Consider the following 19,712-nt stretch of genomic DNA (forward strand, 5'->3'; position numbering starts at 1 on the left):
AAAATGTCATAAGTCCATTCTAGATGGTTCATAATAAATAGGTTAGTGTTTTGTATACCTATCCTCTTTAATTTTACTCGATCAAGCCATTTCTAACATTCCACACTACAATATAATAAAAGTATGTAAGAGTATCATATCAGATCATAGGGCTGCATGATTCTGGCCAAAATAAAAATCAAGATTATTTTTATCAATATTGAAATCACGATTATTTATTTGTAAAACATATTTTTATTGAACTTTGTATTTAAAAAAACCTGTATGTGAACTGGGCTTTCATTTCAAAATGAAACTTAACATATTATTTATGAAACTTAACATATTATTTATTTCGGTTATAAAATAGAATTTACAAAAGAAAAAGAGCTAACTCAAAATAAATATGTCATTGCAGAGTGCCATCATAAAGTGCAAACAAGTGAGAGAAAAAACAAGATTATGCACAAAACGCACATACTCCAATGAACACACTGTACTGCTCACAGTAGTATAGGATATGTATTTGCCAAATAAAACAGTATTACGTTCATTATTTATGCGTGTCTTTGAGAGGTGGATGGATATGGGGTCCCTCGATGCACAGTTGACGTTCCAGTAGTCTGTATGTCGGGTCTTTGCGCCGGTGGCGGGCGGACGGCTCTGTGAGCAACCTTAACTCTTTGGATTATTAGCTTCATGTCGCAGGCAAACAATGGCGGTTGAGGAAAGAAGGGAAGTGTTTTTAATGCTTAACCTGTCGTCACAACTCAAAAATGTGTTCAAATGTGCACACCAATGCAGATTTGCCGGGCATCTTGGTTTATACTTTCCGGGTTTGCGGGAACAAGCGGCAGGATTCCTAGAGAACGATGAGGCGTGCGGGCGTGTTTTGGGGTTAAAATGTGGGTCACTTTACGGGAGAGAAGGGCACCAATGTAATCATGCATTTATTTTTCGGAATATTTTCGCGAACTACAGGTGGCCGTCACCCTCTCACTCACTCTTATTCGCTCACATGCGTCCACTGTCTTTCGGTTGCCCCCTGGTGGTTGGCTGACTGTTGGTTGTGAAAGTTCTTTAATTGATATGAAGTGGAGCCTGCTTATTAAAGGCCTACTGAAATGAATTTTTTTTATTTAAACGGGGATAGCAGATCTATTCTATGTGTCATACTTGATCATTTCGCGATATTGCCATATTTTTGCTGAAAGGATTTAGTATAGAACAACGACGATAAAGATTGCAACTTTTGGTATCTGATAAAAAAAAGGCTTGCACCTACCGGAAGTAGCGTGACGTAGTCAGTTGAACATATACGCAAAGTTCCCTATTGTTTACAATGATGGCCGCATGAAGTGAGAGAGATTCGGACCGAGAAAGCGACAATTTCCCCATTAATTTGAGCGAGGATGAAAGATTTGTGGATGAGTAAAGTGCAAGTGAAGGACTAGTGGGGAGTTGAAGCTATTCAGATAGGGAAGATGCTGTGAGAGCCGGGGGTGACCTGATATTCAGCTGGGAATGACTACAACAGTAAATAAACACAAGACATATATATACTCTATTAGCCACAACACAACCAGGCTTATATTTAATATGCCACAAATTAATCCTGCATAAAAACACCTGCGTGTTTGTTATGCTAGCTCCTAGCTCCTCTGCTAGCTCCTAGCTCCATAGAACACGCCAATACAATTCAAACACCTGATCAACACACACAATCACTCAGCCCAAAAGACCGTTTACCTAACCCAAGGTTCATAAAGCTTATATATTTTTAAAAAGTTACGTACGTGACGCGCACATACGGTCAAGTTATCGAATGTTTAGCAGCCAAGGCTGCATACTCACGGTACCTGATATTCAGCTGGGAATGACTACAACAGTAAATAAACACAAGACATATATATACTCTATTAGCCACAACACAACCAGGCTTATATTTAATATGCCACAAATTAATCCTGCATAATAACACCTGCGTGTTTGTTATGCTAGCTCCTAGCTCCTCTGCTAGCTCCTAGCTCCATAGAACACGCCAATACAATTCAAACACCTGATCAACACACACAATCACTCAGCCCAAAAGACCGTTCACCTAACCCAAGGTTCATAAAGCTTATATATTTTTAAAAAGTTACGTACGTGACGCGCACGTACGGTACGGTACGTGTTATGCTAGCTCCTAGCTCCTCTGCTAGCTCCTAAGAACACGCCAATACAATTCAAACACATGATCAACACACACAATCACTCAGCCCAAAAGACCGTTCACCTAACCCAAGGTTCATAAAGCTTATATATTTTTAAAAAGTTACGTACGTGACGCGCACGTACGGTACGGTACGTGTTATGCTAGCTCCTAGCTCCTCTGCTAGCTCCTAAGAACACGCCAATACAATTCAAACACATGATCAACACACACAATCACTCAGCCCAAAAGACCGTTCACCTAACCCAAGGTTCATAAAGCTTATATATTTTAAAAAAGTTACGTACATACGCAAAAAAAAGCCAAAGCTGCATACTCACAGTAGCACGTCTGCGTCTTTGTCATCCAAATCAAAGTAATCCTGGTAAGAGTCTGTGTTGTCCCAGTTCTCTACAGGCGTCTGTGTATCCAAATCAAAAGTCCTCCTGGTTAGAGTCTCTGTTATCCGAGTTCTTCCATCTTGACTGCATCTTTCGGGAATGTAAACAAAGAAGCGCCGGCTGTGTACTGTTGTGGCTGACTACGTTCGAAAAATACGTCCATTTCGCACCGACAACTTTCTTCTTTGCTTGCTCGGCTTCCTTCTCCATAATGCAATGAACATGATTGAAACAGATTCACGAACACAGATGTCCAGAATACTGTGGAATTATGAAATGAAAACAGAGCTTTTTCGTATCGGCTTCAATGTGGAAGGCATACCCGTGTTCGCCGGGCTACGTCACACGCATACGTCATCCTCAGAGGCGTTTCGAACCGGAAGTTTAGCGGCAAATTTAAAATGTCACTTTATAAGTTAACCCGGCCGTATTGGCATGTGTTATAATGTTAAGATTTCATCATTGATATATAAACTATCAGACTGCGTGGTCGGTAGTAGTGGGTTTCAGTAGGCCTTTAAATGTTAATATCGCCGGCAATCATACTCATTTAATTGTTGCGGACAAAATCTTGATCACGATTAAAATTTGATTAATTGTGCAACCCTATCGGATCAATACCGGTATTAGCCAACATATAAGGCTCCAATATCAGTGAATAAGCTGTTTTGGGACACCCCAACTTTACTAACTTTTACTAACTCAAACTTTAGGCTGGGAGGTAACACATTTGTGTATATTTTGTACTTTGAAACATTGAACTGGCCAAAATCACATGATCACAATTTAAACGTATTGTTTACTATTTTACTTCATATGCATGACATTAACATATGGTTTCTGCGTTTGTGTTTCACAGCTGACTGAAGATGTTTGCCAGAAAGTTAATTGGTGGCCTGATTAATGTCATCGGGTAATAACCTGCAAATATAAACTAATTCAAAAGACAAAACATGCAGTTTGAAGTGTCAGCTTCTCACTTTGATTTGATCATTGCAGGAACATCGACCCAGCCCAGTTTATTCCCTCTGATCCTGTGAGTGACACCCATTTCATTTTGAACTCATTCTGCAAATTGCTGCACCGTTACTTCAGATGATGTTAATGCATATCATGTTGCAGCCTCCGCCCCGCAGACCTCTTGCATATGCCGAGCAGCATGAGAGTGATGAGGAGAAACAGTTCCGCAGAGTTTTCCAGCAGTTGGCTGGAGATGTGAGTGTTTTACCGATTACTATCCATTTGTTTCACTGTACTCATATCTACTCTACTCTTATTTACTGTATCAATTAAGGCTGCACAGTTCTGAGACTTGTATTGCAGTATATATAAAGATGTTAAGTCAAGCTGGAAAATATGTTTAAGTGGCTATTACGCTTTTAAATGTTAAATAAACCAAATTCAAGGCCGGGTTGAATAATGTTGACATTCTGGTAGTGATGCAAAATCGGTACTTTGAAAACCGTACCGGTGCTTTAAGACATTACTTGCACAATAACCCCTTAGCTTTTCGGTCCGGTTCCTGCTGTTTACATCTTTGCCATTATGGTACTGAGTATTTTTTCCTACAGTAGCCATGCACAGGTTTTTGAGAAATCATAAGTTTTTTTTCAGTCTTACTCTGAAACAGTTAACATGTCCCACACAATCAACACTGTAACGCACCTAGGGATGTAACGACATCAAAATTACATACCACGGTTATTGTGACCAAAATTTTCACGGTTATCATTATTATCGCGGCCTTGTTAAATGTGCTCAAAAAGTAATTATACACATACTGAAATCTTCTAATCAAGTTTTATTTAAAAAAATAAAATGGTAGAAAATGGATGGATGGAAAATAAAAAAAAGACTACTTTCTTGGCAGAAAAAAACATAACATTTTGATTAAGCCTAATAAGAACCATATTATTTTTATTTGAGTGTTCAAATATGTTTATCTTCTTCCATTTTAAGTTGTAAACATTTTAAAATTGTTTTTAATGAATGCAAATTAGTTTAAGTCACTTTGCTTTGCTTCCGGTTAATGTGACAACACACAAGTTCACTTCCTGTAAAGGAGTATGATCAAATAAGCTTTGCTTCTTCCTACTCCTTTTCGGGCATGTTGTGAAGAGAAATGAAAAATATGTGATTTACCATCTTGAAACTGTATATTGTACATGTCCGTAATAAAGTTTTAGCAACCAACCTGTTGAAGACACCTCTTTCTGTGTCAACTCGACACTGTCAAGTATAGATTGATCACTTTGTGCTAAGACATCGCAGCATTTATGTTCGATGTGAATATTCTATCCTAGTTGTTCAGACAGTAATATGTTTGGACAGGTTTAGATTGGGGTGTGACCTTTTCTAATGGGGAAAGATGTTAATGTCTCTTATGTTCATGTTAGCATTTAAGCTAGCTAGCAAGCTAACGCTAGTCAGTACTTAAGTTTATCAGTATAGTTATCAGTTTTTTGCGAATTTTAATTCAATACAGTAATACTAACCGTGGGGAGTTATACCTATTACCGTTTATCGATACATCCTTACCAACAGCACAGTAAGGGCAATCTCGCCTTATCTTAATGCTTTTATATATTTTATTAGTAGAGCTGTGCCGATCGATCTCACACCGATCAGTATCAGCCGATTTCCTTGAAAAAGTATGTGATGGTCATTGCTGATTAATGCCTTTCAGTGCTGATCACAAACGTTGATCGCTTTTTGCTAATATTGTATTTATTTTTGTCACCCGGCTGACAAGCTAGCAGCTCATTATATGTCTCCGTACACAGTGTGGAGTTGCTCCCCTAAATTCATAATAATAATCTCCATTATGGCAAATAAATAACAAAAGGCCAGCTTTCCATTTTGTTGGTGTGTACAAACGAATCGATTGGTGACTCACCCTTGACTGCTTTAAAGAGACTGCATCCAGGACATTAAAACAGGTGTGCCAGCCTTTACTTAATTTGCAGCCCAAACTGGTTTTGTGAGTGATTAGTGCAGACAAGGATTATTTACCTTGTGACCTTTTTTGTTGACGATAACACACAACTGCAAGTGCAAAGAGGACCTTGGCTCCCAAATGTTTATAATTCTCTTACCTTCAGTTTACATTGAACACTGCATGCACACAGGCACAATGTTTGTTTTATTTTTTGACAGGACATGGAAGTGAGCCCAACTGAACTGATGAACATTCTAAACAAAATCATTGGCAAACGTGAGTTCACATTGTCTTGTACAGTCTTGCACGCATTGTTACACTTTTTCGTTTTGTCTCCTGCCACACTCATCTTTTACTCTGTCTGTTGTAAAGCAAACTTGTATAGTATAATATTACACAGAGGAAAAATTCAATTTACAATCTCTCTGTTTCAGATGGAGACCTCAAGACGGATGGTTTTACAATTGAGTCTTGCAGGAGCATGGTGGCAGTCATGGATGTATCTTTCTATCGTTAGCGGGCTTATTTGTTGTGTTCCACAGATTGTTAATGTAGAACCCGTTTGATTCGTTCACGCTTTTGTCGACACAATATTTTGAACCCAAAGGGGTGATTTTCTATGAACAGGGTTTCCGCGGGTCTTTAAAAAGCATTAGAAGTCATTAAATGGATTCTGTGAAAATTAAGGCCTTAAATGGCATTGAAAAGCATTACATTTGTTGTCCAGAGGCATTAAGAAATGCAATACAATTGTAGGCCTGGGCTGATAGTCAATGAGTCAATAAATGAAACGCTAAATGAAAATTACCTCAATAACTTTGCCGTCATCAATAATTGCTACGTCTTCGTCTCTGGCTTTCAAACTGCATACAAGATGTCTCACTCTGTGCATCAATCTGAGCACCTGAGCATGTTTATTCGACAGTAGAATGACATGAACAAAGCAAGCCTCTTTTTAGTCAACCACAATCTTTGTTTCGGTACGTGCAGGTAGGACCCACTAGCAATTTTCTTCCACACATTTTCCTGTGTGTAGTAGCGGTAGTGACACTGATTTTAAAATTAGAGCTGGAAGTAATCATTTTGAAACAACGGTCACTTTTAAAGTACTCATTGCTTTGAAATATAGGAAGAGAAGTTCACGAAGGTGGGCTGTGTGAACCCCATAAATTGTCATAATAAACTGGCCTATCACAGTTCTTTTTTTTCCCAGCTTTATTTGAACAACAATATGTAACATTAAATTCAAACTATCGGAACTCAGAACAGAAGTAAACATGTCTCTATACATTTTTTCAAAATATGTACATAGAAAAATTGAAACAAAACTACCATAAGGAAAGAATAGACAAAAGGAACATGAAACATGTGCAAGGGATAACAAAGCAACAAAAAATTATTAATGTGTAAAAAAAAAATAAAAAAAAAATATATATATATATATATATATATATATATATATATATATATATATATATATACATACACACACAGATATATATATATATATATATATATATATATATATATATATATATATATATATATATATATATATACATATATATACATACACACACAGATATATATATACATTTATAAATGTGTGTGTGTGTATATACCTGTGTGTGTATATATATATATATATATATATATATATATATATATATATATATATATATATATATATATATATATATATATATATATATATATATATATATATATATATATATATATATATGTATGTATGTGTAAATATGTGTGTATAAATGTGTGTGTGTGTATATATGTGTATGTGTGTGTGTGTATATATATATATATATATATATATATATATATATATATATATATATATATATATATATATATATATATATATATACACATATATATATATATATACATATATATATATATATATATATGTATATATATATATATATACATATATATATATATATACATATATGTCCCTGAGATCGGTAGGTTGGAGTTCAAATCCCAGCCGAGTCATACCAAAGACTATAAAAATGGGACCCATTACCTCCCTGCTTGGCACTCGGCATCAAGGGTTGGAATTGGGGGTTAAATCACCAAAATTATTCCCGGGCGCGGCGCCGCTGCTGCCCACTGCTCCCCAAGGGGATGGGTCAAATGCAGAGGACGAATTTCACCACACCTAGTGTGTGTGTGACAATCATTGGTACTTTAACTTTAATATATATATATATATATATAATTTATGTGTGTGTGTGTATATATATATACGTGTGTGTGTGTGTGTGTGTGTGTGTGTGTGTGTGTGTGTGTGTGTGTGTGTGTGTGTGTGTGTGTGTGTATATACTGTATGTGTATATATTAGGGATGTTCCCGATAATGTTTTTTTGCCGATATTCCGATATTGTCCAACTTGTTAATTACCGATACCGATATCAACAGATACCGATATATACAGTTGTGGAATTAACACATTATTATGCCTAATTTGGACAACCAGGTATGGTGAAGATAAGGTCCTTTTTAAAACATAAAATAAAATAAGATGAATAAATTAAAAAAAATTTCTTGAATAAAAAAGAAAGTAAAACAATATAAAAACAGTTACATAGAAACTAGTAATTAATGAAAAGGAGCAAAATTAACTGTTAAAGGTTAGTACTATTAGTGGACCAGCAGCACGCACAATCATGTGTGCTTATGGACTGTATCCCTTGCAGACTGTATTGATATATATTGATATATAATGTAGGAACCAGAATATTAATAGCAGAAAGAAACAACCCTTTTGTGTGAATGAGTGTAAATGGGGGAGGGAGTTTTTTGGGGTTGGTGCACTAATTGTAAGTGTATCTTGTGTTTTTTATGTTGATTTAATAAAAATTAAAAAAGCCGATAATAAAAAAACTGATACCGATAATTTCCGATATCACATTTTAAAGCATTTATCAACATCTCTAGTATATATATATATATATATATATATATATATATGTATATATATATATATATATATATACTGTATGTATGTGTGTGTGTGTGTGTATATGTATATATATATATACCGTATATACTGTGTATATATATATATATGTATGTATGTATGTATGTATGTATGTATGTATGTGTGTGTGTATATATGTATGTATATATGTGTGTATAAATATATATATCAGTGGCGTGCGGTGAGGTTCATGTCAGGTGAGGCACTGACTTCATCACAGTCAGGTTTACAAACATATGAACCCTAAAGAGTATCTTATTCACTATTTGATTGGCTGCAGTTAATGGGTTATGTTTAAAAGCTCATACCAGCATTCTTCCCTGCTTGGCACTCAGCATCAAGGGTTGGAATTGGGGGTTAAATCACCAAAAATTATTCCCAGGCACGGTGCCGCTGCTGCCCACTGCTGCCCACTGCTCCCCTCACCTCCCAGGGGGTGAACAAGGGGATGGGTCAAATGCAGAGGACACATTTCACCACACCTAGTGTGTGTGTGACAATCATTGGTACTTTAACTTAACTTTAACTTTACACTTACAAACTGTAGCACACAAAAAAGCACATTTAATAAAAAAAAACGTTATTATGGTCTTACCTTTACTTATAAGTGCGGGAGCAGTGGTGTTCATGTTGGAAGAGTTGTAAATGAATGAAATATGAAATCCGCGGTGCATTCTGCAGGTGTACCTAATGTTGTGTCCCTGTTCACGGCTCCTCCAGCACGAGCATTGTTGTTTTTGCACTTTTTGGCTTCTTGTTAAGTGACTTTTTTTGGGTGGATTCGGTCTTGCACGTGGAGGGTTTGGGTGTGGGCTTTGGTTGGTGTGGCGCTCCCGTCGGGCGGTGCGTTCTGCGGCGGAGGTGCCTGGCACCAGGAGGCGGGGTTATGAGACGAGCCTCCAGTTTTATGATCGCTCAGCACAAGAAATACATTACACACATACAGTTGTTGACAAAATACACTGTACATTATATACCTCAGCTAACTAAACTATGGAAATGTATAATATAATTCATATAGCAATACGGTCTCACTGCACAGCAGGCCAGCAGTTGGCCGAGTCATTGCGCACAATCTATGTTGAGGCACAACGCAGTGACGTGCCTCAACTGGCTGCTGATCACCGCACCGTCTCTTCTCAGTATTTGAACGGCAAATGTGAAAATAAAAATAAAAATAATCTAAAACTGGTGAAGTTAAATGGAAAATAACTTTAGTAAAATCACTGGATACATATAACAATTTCATTAATTGTTTTTCTTTTTACTTTTTTTTTTGCTTTCCATGATGGCAGGTGAGGCCCCGCCTCCCCTGCCTCTAGTGACTGCACGCCACTGATATATATATATATATATATATATATATATATATATATATATATATATATATATATATATATATATATATATATATATATATATATATATATATATATATATGTGTGTGTGTGTAAATGGATGGTATGGCAGGCCATCAAAAACATTTAACAAAACTCCCATAGCAGTTCTGTTAAAAAAAAAAGAGTATAAAATACCATGTGAAAACATAAGAATCCAGGAAGGTAAACGTTATCAAATCTCTTATTATACCCACTCTCCTTATGTTTAGTAAATGTGTATCTGCAATTAATGGCTAGTTTTAATTTCTATTTTGGTTATGTTGACAATCACTTATGTAGCCATTTTAAATGGGATTACTCTTCGTAACCTTGACCTTTTAGTATCTTTGAATAGGCAAAGAAGTAAAGCTTAGTGTCGAGTGTGACAGGGTTGAGGTATGCGGTCTGATATGCGCCTTAGGCAGGTATGCGGTCTGATATGCGCCTTAGGCAAATAGAGCAGAGAATGTGACTAGCGCTGTTTGAAGTTGTTACCCTTAATGCTATTGTAGAGCGACAGCACTGGAAAACTTGGCTTCCATGAATTCAAACATCTCTGGAATAACATCAAAAAATGGCAGGCAAGTATAGCGCACTCGATGTATTTGTTGCGCATGGGTGTTTCCATTTTGCACTGCACTGCAGTTGCATTCCTGTGGTCATGTTTAATCCCTTACCAGTGAGTCATAGAAGAGAACCCTGTTGTTGAGCAACAATGGCAGCAGAGTTAGTCTTTCTAGAATGGCATTGTGCCAGTGTAGAGTATTTAAAGGAGAACAGCACTTTTTGAGGGAATTTTTGCCTATCGTTCACAGTCCTTATGAGTGACAAAAAGACAAAAGTATTTTTTTTGCATTTTAATTTGTAATATTCGGCTCGTTCTAGGTGACTAGCAATGCAGCTAAATCACTTTGAAAATGCATCTAAAAACGGCTAACAATATCTCATTTACGTTCGTAACTTGTATAATAACCAAGCTGTAGCGACATTGTTATTGTAAGAACAAACACTGAGGAACTCTTTTTCTAGCGTAGTAACTAGGGCTGCAACAACTAATCGATTAAATCAATTAAAATCGAATATAAAAATAGTTGGCGATTAATTTAGTCATCGATTCCTTGGATCTAGGCTATGCGAATGCGCAGAGGCTACTTTATTTGTATTTTATTTTATTTTTTTAAATTTTTTATAAACCTTTATTTATAAACTGCAACATTTACAAACAGCTGAGAAACAATAATCAAAATAAGTATGGTGCCATTATGCTGGTTTTTTTCAATGAAATACTGGAAAGGATAGAAATGTCGTTTGTCTCTTTTATCCGATTATTAATCGATTAATCGGAGTAATAATCGAGAGATTAATTGATTATCAAATTAGTTGTTAGTTGCAGCCCTAGTAGTAACACATTGCCTTGCGACAGCATGCTACGGCATTAGCCTTAAGCTAGCTACCGCGTCAACAGCTGAATGGCTTTGGTTTTTGTAATGCACAACAATGCGATAGGACACCAATGTGTACTGACTGAAAAACATGAACAATCATATTACAGTATCTGTAAAGTATTAGCGCACATTTCATGTTTTGTTTGTACACAGCTAGCTTGACAGCATATGCACTGTAGTTGTAATAACGAGCAGGACGTGTTTGATGTATCATGATCAATATTATAGTGACTTACTCGATGGACAGTTGTTCGTTTGGTCAACTGGAAATGTATTTCTTTTCATTTTGGATAATCTCGCCATTTCGATCGGCATAGCTTGGCCCCAAGCTCCACATTTACAGTGTCAAGTCACGCCGACCTAACTCTTGGCTTCCGTCTGCTCCAACGTTTCACATTCTTTTAGTGCTTGCTTCTATAAGTTCATCCTCCGTATATTCAGATTCATAAAGATAATGTTGTGAATCCTCATTTATCCAAAAATAGTTGTCTGTTACCAAGTCTGCCATGATTAAAACACACACACGCTTTGGTTCTGGGAATAGGAACACACATTTGTTGCCGGATGTCGGAAGTGCGCTGCTATCGAATCGGAAATAAATGCGCTGAAGAAAGAAGTTGTGGTTATGCTTAAATGACCAAAATACGGTAAATATTGAACATATTACATATTGTTATGAACGTGTCATAACATACATTATACTGTATATATAGACTTGCAGTGTGTACACAACAGATAGGGTGTTTTAAAGTTGTTTTAGAGGCTACAATGGTGACTCCCATTAGTCGCATTTTGCAAGCGTTTTTTAAAATCGTCTTTAAAATGCTAAAAAAAAAATGTGTGTAGTCCCCCTAATGATTGTGAATGATAGGCAAAATTCCCCAAACAGTGCAGTTCCCCTTTACTACAATTAAATGTGTTTTAATTTCATGTACACAAAGTCACATGATACTTTGAAACACATGCCATCCCTTTAACATACTAATAATAAAACAATGTTTGAAGGAATATTGGAATATTTAATTAAATTCTAAAAAATCATATTCAGCCACAGCATCCCTGTTAGTTTAATTGAGAACTACCGGTACTTTTTACAAATTTGTAAACATTTTAAATATATCTAAAACCACACCCATAGCACAATATTATTTTATGTTATTGTTTTTTCACCTTGGAAAGATACAGTAATGTGCCAAATTCTGTACCTGGATACTTCCAAAATCAACTTCCTCATGCTTGTTTTTTTTCCAGGGAATATACAGGGACCATGATTCAGACGGCTCTGGTTGTATTTGTGCACAGGAGCTGCCCGATGCTTTCAGAGCTGCTGGTGAGTTTAGTTTTTGCCATATTGATATTTACGTGTTTTGGAAATTGACTGATGCCAATTTTCATTAATCTGTTCCAAAAGATCAGACTAGAACGTATTGGTATGAAAGCTGAAGCAATTTTCCCATTAAAACATAAGGTAAATTTGATTCCAGTAAGCCCTCCTTTATCGCTGGTAATTGGTAGGCCTGTGCCGATATTCGATAAGTCAATTAACCGACGATAAATGAAAATTAAAGTTGGTAAGTTTTCCAGCGTCAATAAATCGTCATGTGCACTCTTCAAGAGCATTCACGCTTTTCATCGCTTTTAGCGGTTACGTGCGTTTGTACCATAGCGGAATGAAAAGAAGAGGGTGAATTATCTTGTCCTCATTAAGTGCTTTTGACTCTTTGTGCAGTGATGTGGGCCGCCGGCGGGCTAGCATCAAACAGTGCAACTAGTTAGCATTTAGCAGCTAACATGGACAAAATTAACACAAAACCAAATGCCACCGCACCAGTGTGGGCATATTTCACTTTAAATGTGTGTGACTACACCAACGCCCACTTAAAATGCAACCACTCGACAGTCCATACTCACTTTGCACTCACTTTGCGTTTGGTGAAGAAGCCAGGTGACAGGTCAGTGTAAACAAAACGGTGCAAAATAGTGTGCGCTCACAGACATACAGTACTTCGGCAAAGACATGCTGCCATTTAATAGCCATCCATCCATCCATTTTCTACCGCTTGTCCCTTTCTGGGTCGCGGGGTATGCTGGAGCCTATCTCAGCTGCATTCGGGCGGAAGGCGGCGTACACCCTGGACAAGTCGCCACCTCATCACAGGCCATTTAATAGCATTTTGTCAAAGTGCTGTCATGTTTGCCTATGACCTGTTAATACATTTGTTTAAACTGTATGTTTATTTTGTTACTTTGAACTTTTGTTTAAGAAGGTCCTAACTTGATTGTCAGGTAAGCAATGTACAACTCTGCCTTTGCCTACATGTTCAATATTGAAGGGCAACTTTGTTTCTCAATACTTTATTTAGGTATTTTATTTATTGTTATGATTGTGTATTTTTGAGCCCCTTACACCTTCCTTAAGATAGTTTATTCATTAATAAATTATTAGTTAATTATATAAATGCAAATGTTTGCTAACAAAGTATACTGTATTATTTGTTAGTTGTCTTTAACTTGGAAAATTTAACCTTTTTATTTCAATTACAACGTTAAAATACACAATACATACAAGTTTATTGCATTTGAAAGGATATTCATGTATTATTATTATTATGTATTATCATTAAAGGCCTACTGAAATGAATTTTTTTTATTTAAACGGGAATAGCAGATCCATTCTATGTGTCATACTTGATCATTTCGCGATATTGCCATATTTTTGCTGAAAGGATTTAGTAGAGAAAATCGGCGATAAAGTTCGCAACTTTTGCTCGCTGATAAAAAAAAGCCTTGCCTGTACCGGAAGTAGCGTGACGTCACAAGCGGTAGTGCTGCTCACAATTCCCGTTGTTTACAATGGAGTGAGAGAGATTCGGACCGAAAAAGTGACGATTACACCATTAATTTGAGCGAGGATGAAAGATTCGTAGATGAGGAACGTTACAGTGAAGGACTTGAAAGGCAGTGATGGACGTATCTTTTTTCGCTCTGACCGTAACTTAGGTACAAGCTGGCTCATTGGATTCCACACTCTCTCCTTTTTCTATTGTGTATCACAGATTTGTATTTTAAACCATTATAGATACTATATCCTCTTGAAAATGATAGTCGAGAACGCGAAATGGACATTCACAGTGACTGAACATGTAAATACACGATTAATAATTCAGCTTTGCGAAGCTAAAAAAATAGAAGCTAACCTAGCTACGTAGCCAACTTGATAGCAGCAGTCTCAAATGCAGATAGAAACTAAATTAAAAAAAAACCTGACTGGATGGATAGACAGAAGACCAATAATACTATTAAACCATGAACATGTAAATACACGATTAATAATATTCCGCTTGGCGAAGCTAAAAAAACAGAAGCTAACCTAGCAACGTAGCCAACACGATAGCGCCAGTCTCAAATGCAGATAGAAACTAAATTTAAAAAAAACCCTGACTGGATGGATGGACAGAAGATCAATAATACTATTAAACCATGAACATGTAAATACACGATTAATAATATTCCGCTTGGCGAAGCTAAAAAAACAGAAGCTAACCTAGCTACGTAGCCAACACGATAGCGCCAGTCTCAAATGCAGATAGAAACTAAATTAAAAAAAACCCTGACTGGATGGATAGACAGAAGATCAATAATACTATAAAACCATGAACATGTAAATACACGATTAATAATATTCAGCTTGGCGAAGCTAAAAAAAACAGAAGCTAACCTAGCTGCGTAGCTAACTTAGATGCGGCGGCGGGCGTTGTACGCTTTTGACGACACCCCGGCCGCCACCAGAGTCGGCAAGAAACATATATTTCCCCAAAGTTACGTACGTCACATGCACATATCGACACGCACGTACGGGCAATCGATCAAATGTTTGGAAGCCAAAGCTGTACTCACCGTAGTGCGTCTGCTATCCTGCTCAAAACACAACACAACCTCCTGGTCTGGTGTTGCTGTAGTCCGCTGCTCCACCGGCTCCAACTTTCTTATTTGCAGTCTCCATTGTCCATTAAACAAATTGCTCAATCGCTTTATTAACAAGCGGTAACTGGTTGTAGTTCAAAAAGTAACGCACACACATACACGAGCTACTGTTAGCCAAAAGTCACGATCACACACACTCAAGTTCTCCGCCAACTCACTCGCGCATGCGCGTTCCCCAAACCCTTAAAGACAGTACACTAATGCAAATATCATGGATATTACAGTATTGTACTTAGCCGCTAAGACACCGATCGATCCCACCTACAACGTTCTTCTTTGCAGTCTCCATTGTTCATTAAACAAATTGCAAAAGATTCAGAATACTGTGGAATTTTGTCAAAGAAAACAAGAGGCTTTTCTATCGGGTCCGATGGGGTCCAACCACTTCCGTTGCTTTTGTGACGTCACGCGCATAAATCATATCCAAAGGAGTTTTTCAACCGGAAGTGTGGCGGGAATTTTAAAATTGCACTTTATAAGTTAACCCGGCTGTATTGGCATGTGTTGCAATGTTAAGATTTCATCATTGATATACAAACTATCAGACTGCGTGGTTGGTAGTAGTGGGTTTCAGTAGGCCTTTAAATCAATGGTTAATTTGGTCTCATAAATATAATGGCAATAATATCGTTTAAAGGCAATTATTTGTAGGTCAATATATCGTCAAGCAAAGTTTGTTATCGGCACAGACCTATCCAGGCATGACCGTGTTAAATGAATTTCCGCAAAATACAAATTATTATTTATAAGTTGAATATTTCCACAACAGGCACATACAACATGTTTACAACCTTCTAAATAAGGGTTTTAACATCATGAGAAACTTCAAATAACACCTTCATTGTTACCTTTACACTTGTTTTACCCAATATAGGAATACTGCCTGAAGCTGAGCCACGATACTGATCAGCATGCTCTGATGGGTTTGGTCTCATCCAGTGACTAATACTGTAGTATTGATATTTTTAGGTAATAAACCATTTATATGCTTGAAAATGCCCAATTTAAACCAGAAATAGGTATTATATGTGATAGTGAAAGCTGCAAACTTTATGGCGAGGAAAGACTGCAATTCGTTCCAGACACCCCAAATTCATGTAGAAAACAATGTCAAATACTGTATTTATTAGGGGTGCACAATATTTGTCATGCCTATATAAGAATTGATGACAACCAATTCATAAAAAATGCTCCAATCAGGCGAGATTACCTGTACTTGGCTGTAGGTGTGTAAAGGTGAGCAAGTCAAGCGCTCCTCCTCTCGTACTCGCCATGCGGTTAGCCTGTCGTAAACTTCCTCTGAGCTTATTGTAAACATGTTGATCGTGTTGGACGTCTACACTGATTCAGAGCAAGAATTTTTGCTCGTTGTTTGTACCAAATGTTCTCCAAACATTGCACTAGAAAGGATTTGTCATCGTGCTTCAACACATCAAACATTATCAGCCATTTGAAATGTCAATATCGCTGCAACGTTGTTTTGAAAGCTCAAGAAGACGCCTGTTGTTAAAGTAACTACCCCAAAACAAGCCTCAATGCGTCACTTCCTGTCAATGAGAAAGGACGCAAAGAAAAAAAGCTCCGCTTCTGCTACCGGAGTTTTTGTTAAGTCTGAAGATTTTGACCACTGATTTGCGATCACAGCCACAGGAGAGTCACCTGGCATCTTCGATCTGATTTTGGTCAGTTGAGAGGCACTGATACGCTGAAATAAGTCGAGTGGATAAGCCGTTAGCCTCAAGCCAAAGGCGCCTCCCGCAGTTCAAAGTGGTTGCCTAGCAACCAAAAGTTACGGCGAGTTTACAGCTGTTTTAAAGTGATCCCGACGTCGCAGAGTGATATAAGTTGACAGGCTGACACCTCAAATTGATCTCTGAACGGCGCAAGGTACGAAATTGTTGAAAAAACAAGTTAAAAGTGCCGCAAGTCGCTAAAGAAGTAACTGCCCTTAAGACATAAGAGGCGCTGACGTCAGTGACTGCCGCGATGCCAAAAGTTAAAGGATTGACTGGAAAGACTGACTTGAAGCTGGGCACAGGACATGATGGGATTCAAGAAGAGATACTACAAAAAATACTCCAGGAATTTAAAGAAGAAATTATAGAAAAATTGGAAGAATTGATGGATGGATGGAAAGAGGATATGAAAGAAATGAAAGAAGAAATTAAAGAAATGAAAAAAGAGAACAACTCCAGAAATAAAGAAGCCACTGAAATGAGCAAACAAATGAAGATCCTTCAAGAAGACAACAACATGCTGAGGAACATCATAGATGAAATGGATCAGGATAAACAAATGAATGATATCATTGTGACAGGGCACCGAATTAAACCAAGATCCTATGCGAAAGCTGTGAATAATGAAGGTGAACCAGATGAAATGGATATGGTCTCAGCAGAACAGCAAGTGGTCAACTTTCTGCAATCAAAAGAAATTGAAATTGACATTAATACCATCGAAACATGCATCCCACTGAACGGAAGAAACAACAACGCCACTCCAGTCGTGCTCGTGAAACTCGTAAATAGAAAATCTAAAATGGCATTGCTGAGACAGGGAAAGAAGCTGAAGGGAACAAATGTGTACATGAATGAGCATCTAACAAAACGTAATGCTGGAATCGCCAAGAAAGCACGCGACTTGAGAAGGCAGGGAAAAATCCAGGGAACTTGGAGCGCCAACTGTAAAATCTACATCAAACTGAATGGAAGTCCAGAAGCAAGAGTAATTGTTGTCCATGACATCAAGGACCTGGACAATTTTTTAAAGTTTACACAGCTACCACAACAACGATGATAATGGACTCTGACAGAAAACAAGCACCTAAATTCAGCATCGGCACTACTATGTTCCAAGGGACGACTAAACAAGAGGACCTAGATTCAGGATTGCATCCACCTACACTTATAGAGATTATTAAAACAACATCAAAGTTTGTTGAACAAGAAAATGTGTATGTGTATAAATGTGTATAATGAAAAAGAGGTTGATGAAGCATATGAACATTTCTTAAACAAGTTCATAATACTTTATGACAAACATTGTCCATGGATACAACTCAGTAACAAGCAGAGAAAGAATAATCAACCATGGATGACAAAAGGATTAAAAAATGCTTGTAAGAAGAAGAATACACTATATAAAAAATGTATAGCACAAAGAACTATAGAGGCAGAAATTAAGTACAAAAAGTATAAAAACAAGTTAACAGACATACTACGATCATGTAGAAAAGAATATTACAGTAAATTATTGGACAGGAACAAAAATATGAGAGCAACATGGGGCATCCTCAATAGCATTATTAAAAATGGAACTAAGAGGGACTACCCTCAATACTTTTTAGATGAAAATAAAAAAAATTACAACATAAAGGAAGTAGTTGAAAGTTTCAATAATTATTTTGTAAATATTGGACCAAAATTGGAAGGAAAGGATTCCAGACCCAGTTCCAATTGAGGACTATAATGATACCATAGAGCGAAATCCCAACTCCATGTTCCTCAGTAATGTGACACAGGAGGAAATAGTTACAATCGTCAAAAAATGTAAATCTAAGATTTCAACTGATTGTAACGGAATTGATATGGAAACGATAAAAAAGGTTATTGAAGAGATCTCAGGACCATTAATGTATATTAGTAACCTATCATTTCAAACAGGTACATTTCCAAACAAAATGAAAATAGCTAAAGTTGCACCAATTTATAAGACTAGAGACAAACATCAATTTACAAATTATAGACCTGTTTCTCTACTTCCACAATTTTCTAAAATCATTGAAAAACTGTTCAATAACAGATTAGAAAGTTTCATAAATAAAAATAGAATACTCGAAGAGAACCAATATGGATACAGAGCTAATGTTTCAACTTCAATGGCTTTAATTGAAATTACAGAAGAAATTACCAATGTAATAGATAGTAAAAAATGTGCGGCAGCGGTTTTTATGGATCTAACTAAAGCATTTGACACAATTAATCACAATATTTTAATCAAAAAACTAGAACGATATGGCATCAGAGGGTTAGTCTTAAACTGGATAAGAAGTTATCTAACGAACAGGAAACAATACGTGAAGCTAGGCGAACACACGTCTACAACGCTAAATATATCCTGTGGTGTACCTCAGGGATCAATACTAGGACCTAAATTATTCAATCTCTATATAAATGACATTTGTAAAGTTACAAAAGATTTAAAGTTAGTATTATTTGCGGATGATACAACAGCGTTTTGTTCAGGAGAGAACACACAGGAGATAATACAAATAATAACAGAAGAAATTAACAAATTAAAAAGATGGTTTGACAAAAACAGACTATCGTTGAATCTTAGTAAAACTAAAATAATGCTATTTGGTAACAGTAGAAGAGAAAGTCAAACAC

At 36.7% G+C, this 19,712-nt stretch overlaps 1 protein-coding gene across 2 annotated transcripts in view; it reads left to right on the forward strand.

The window, feature by feature from the left end:
* capns1a (calpain, small subunit 1 a) overlaps positions 1–19,712 on the forward strand; it is a 218,874-nt gene that overhangs the window by 194,709 nt on the left and 4,453 nt on the right. The window contains exons 2-8 of one of the 2 annotated variants that reach the window (XM_062048327.1): positions 3,433–3,487; positions 3,574–3,610; positions 3,697–3,789; positions 5,731–5,788; positions 5,947–6,011; positions 10,408–10,476; positions 12,592–12,670. In XM_062048327.1, coding sequence (XP_061904311.1) covers positions 3,444–3,487; positions 3,574–3,610; positions 3,697–3,789; positions 5,731–5,788; positions 5,947–6,011; positions 10,408–10,476; positions 12,592–12,670 — 445 coding nt within the window. In that variant the 5' untranslated portion in view covers positions 3,433–3,443. The remainder of the gene's footprint in view (positions 1–3,432; positions 3,488–3,573; positions 3,611–3,696; positions 3,790–5,730; positions 5,789–5,946; positions 6,012–10,407; positions 10,477–12,591; positions 12,671–19,712) is intronic. The other variant, XM_062048326.1, reaches the window with a different exon arrangement.

The sequence above is a fragment of the Entelurus aequoreus genome, linkage group LG05 (genome assembly GCF_033978785.1).
Source record: "Entelurus aequoreus isolate RoL-2023_Sb linkage group LG05, RoL_Eaeq_v1.1, whole genome shotgun sequence".
NCBI lineage: Eukaryota > Metazoa > Chordata > Actinopteri > Syngnathiformes > Syngnathidae > Entelurus > Entelurus aequoreus.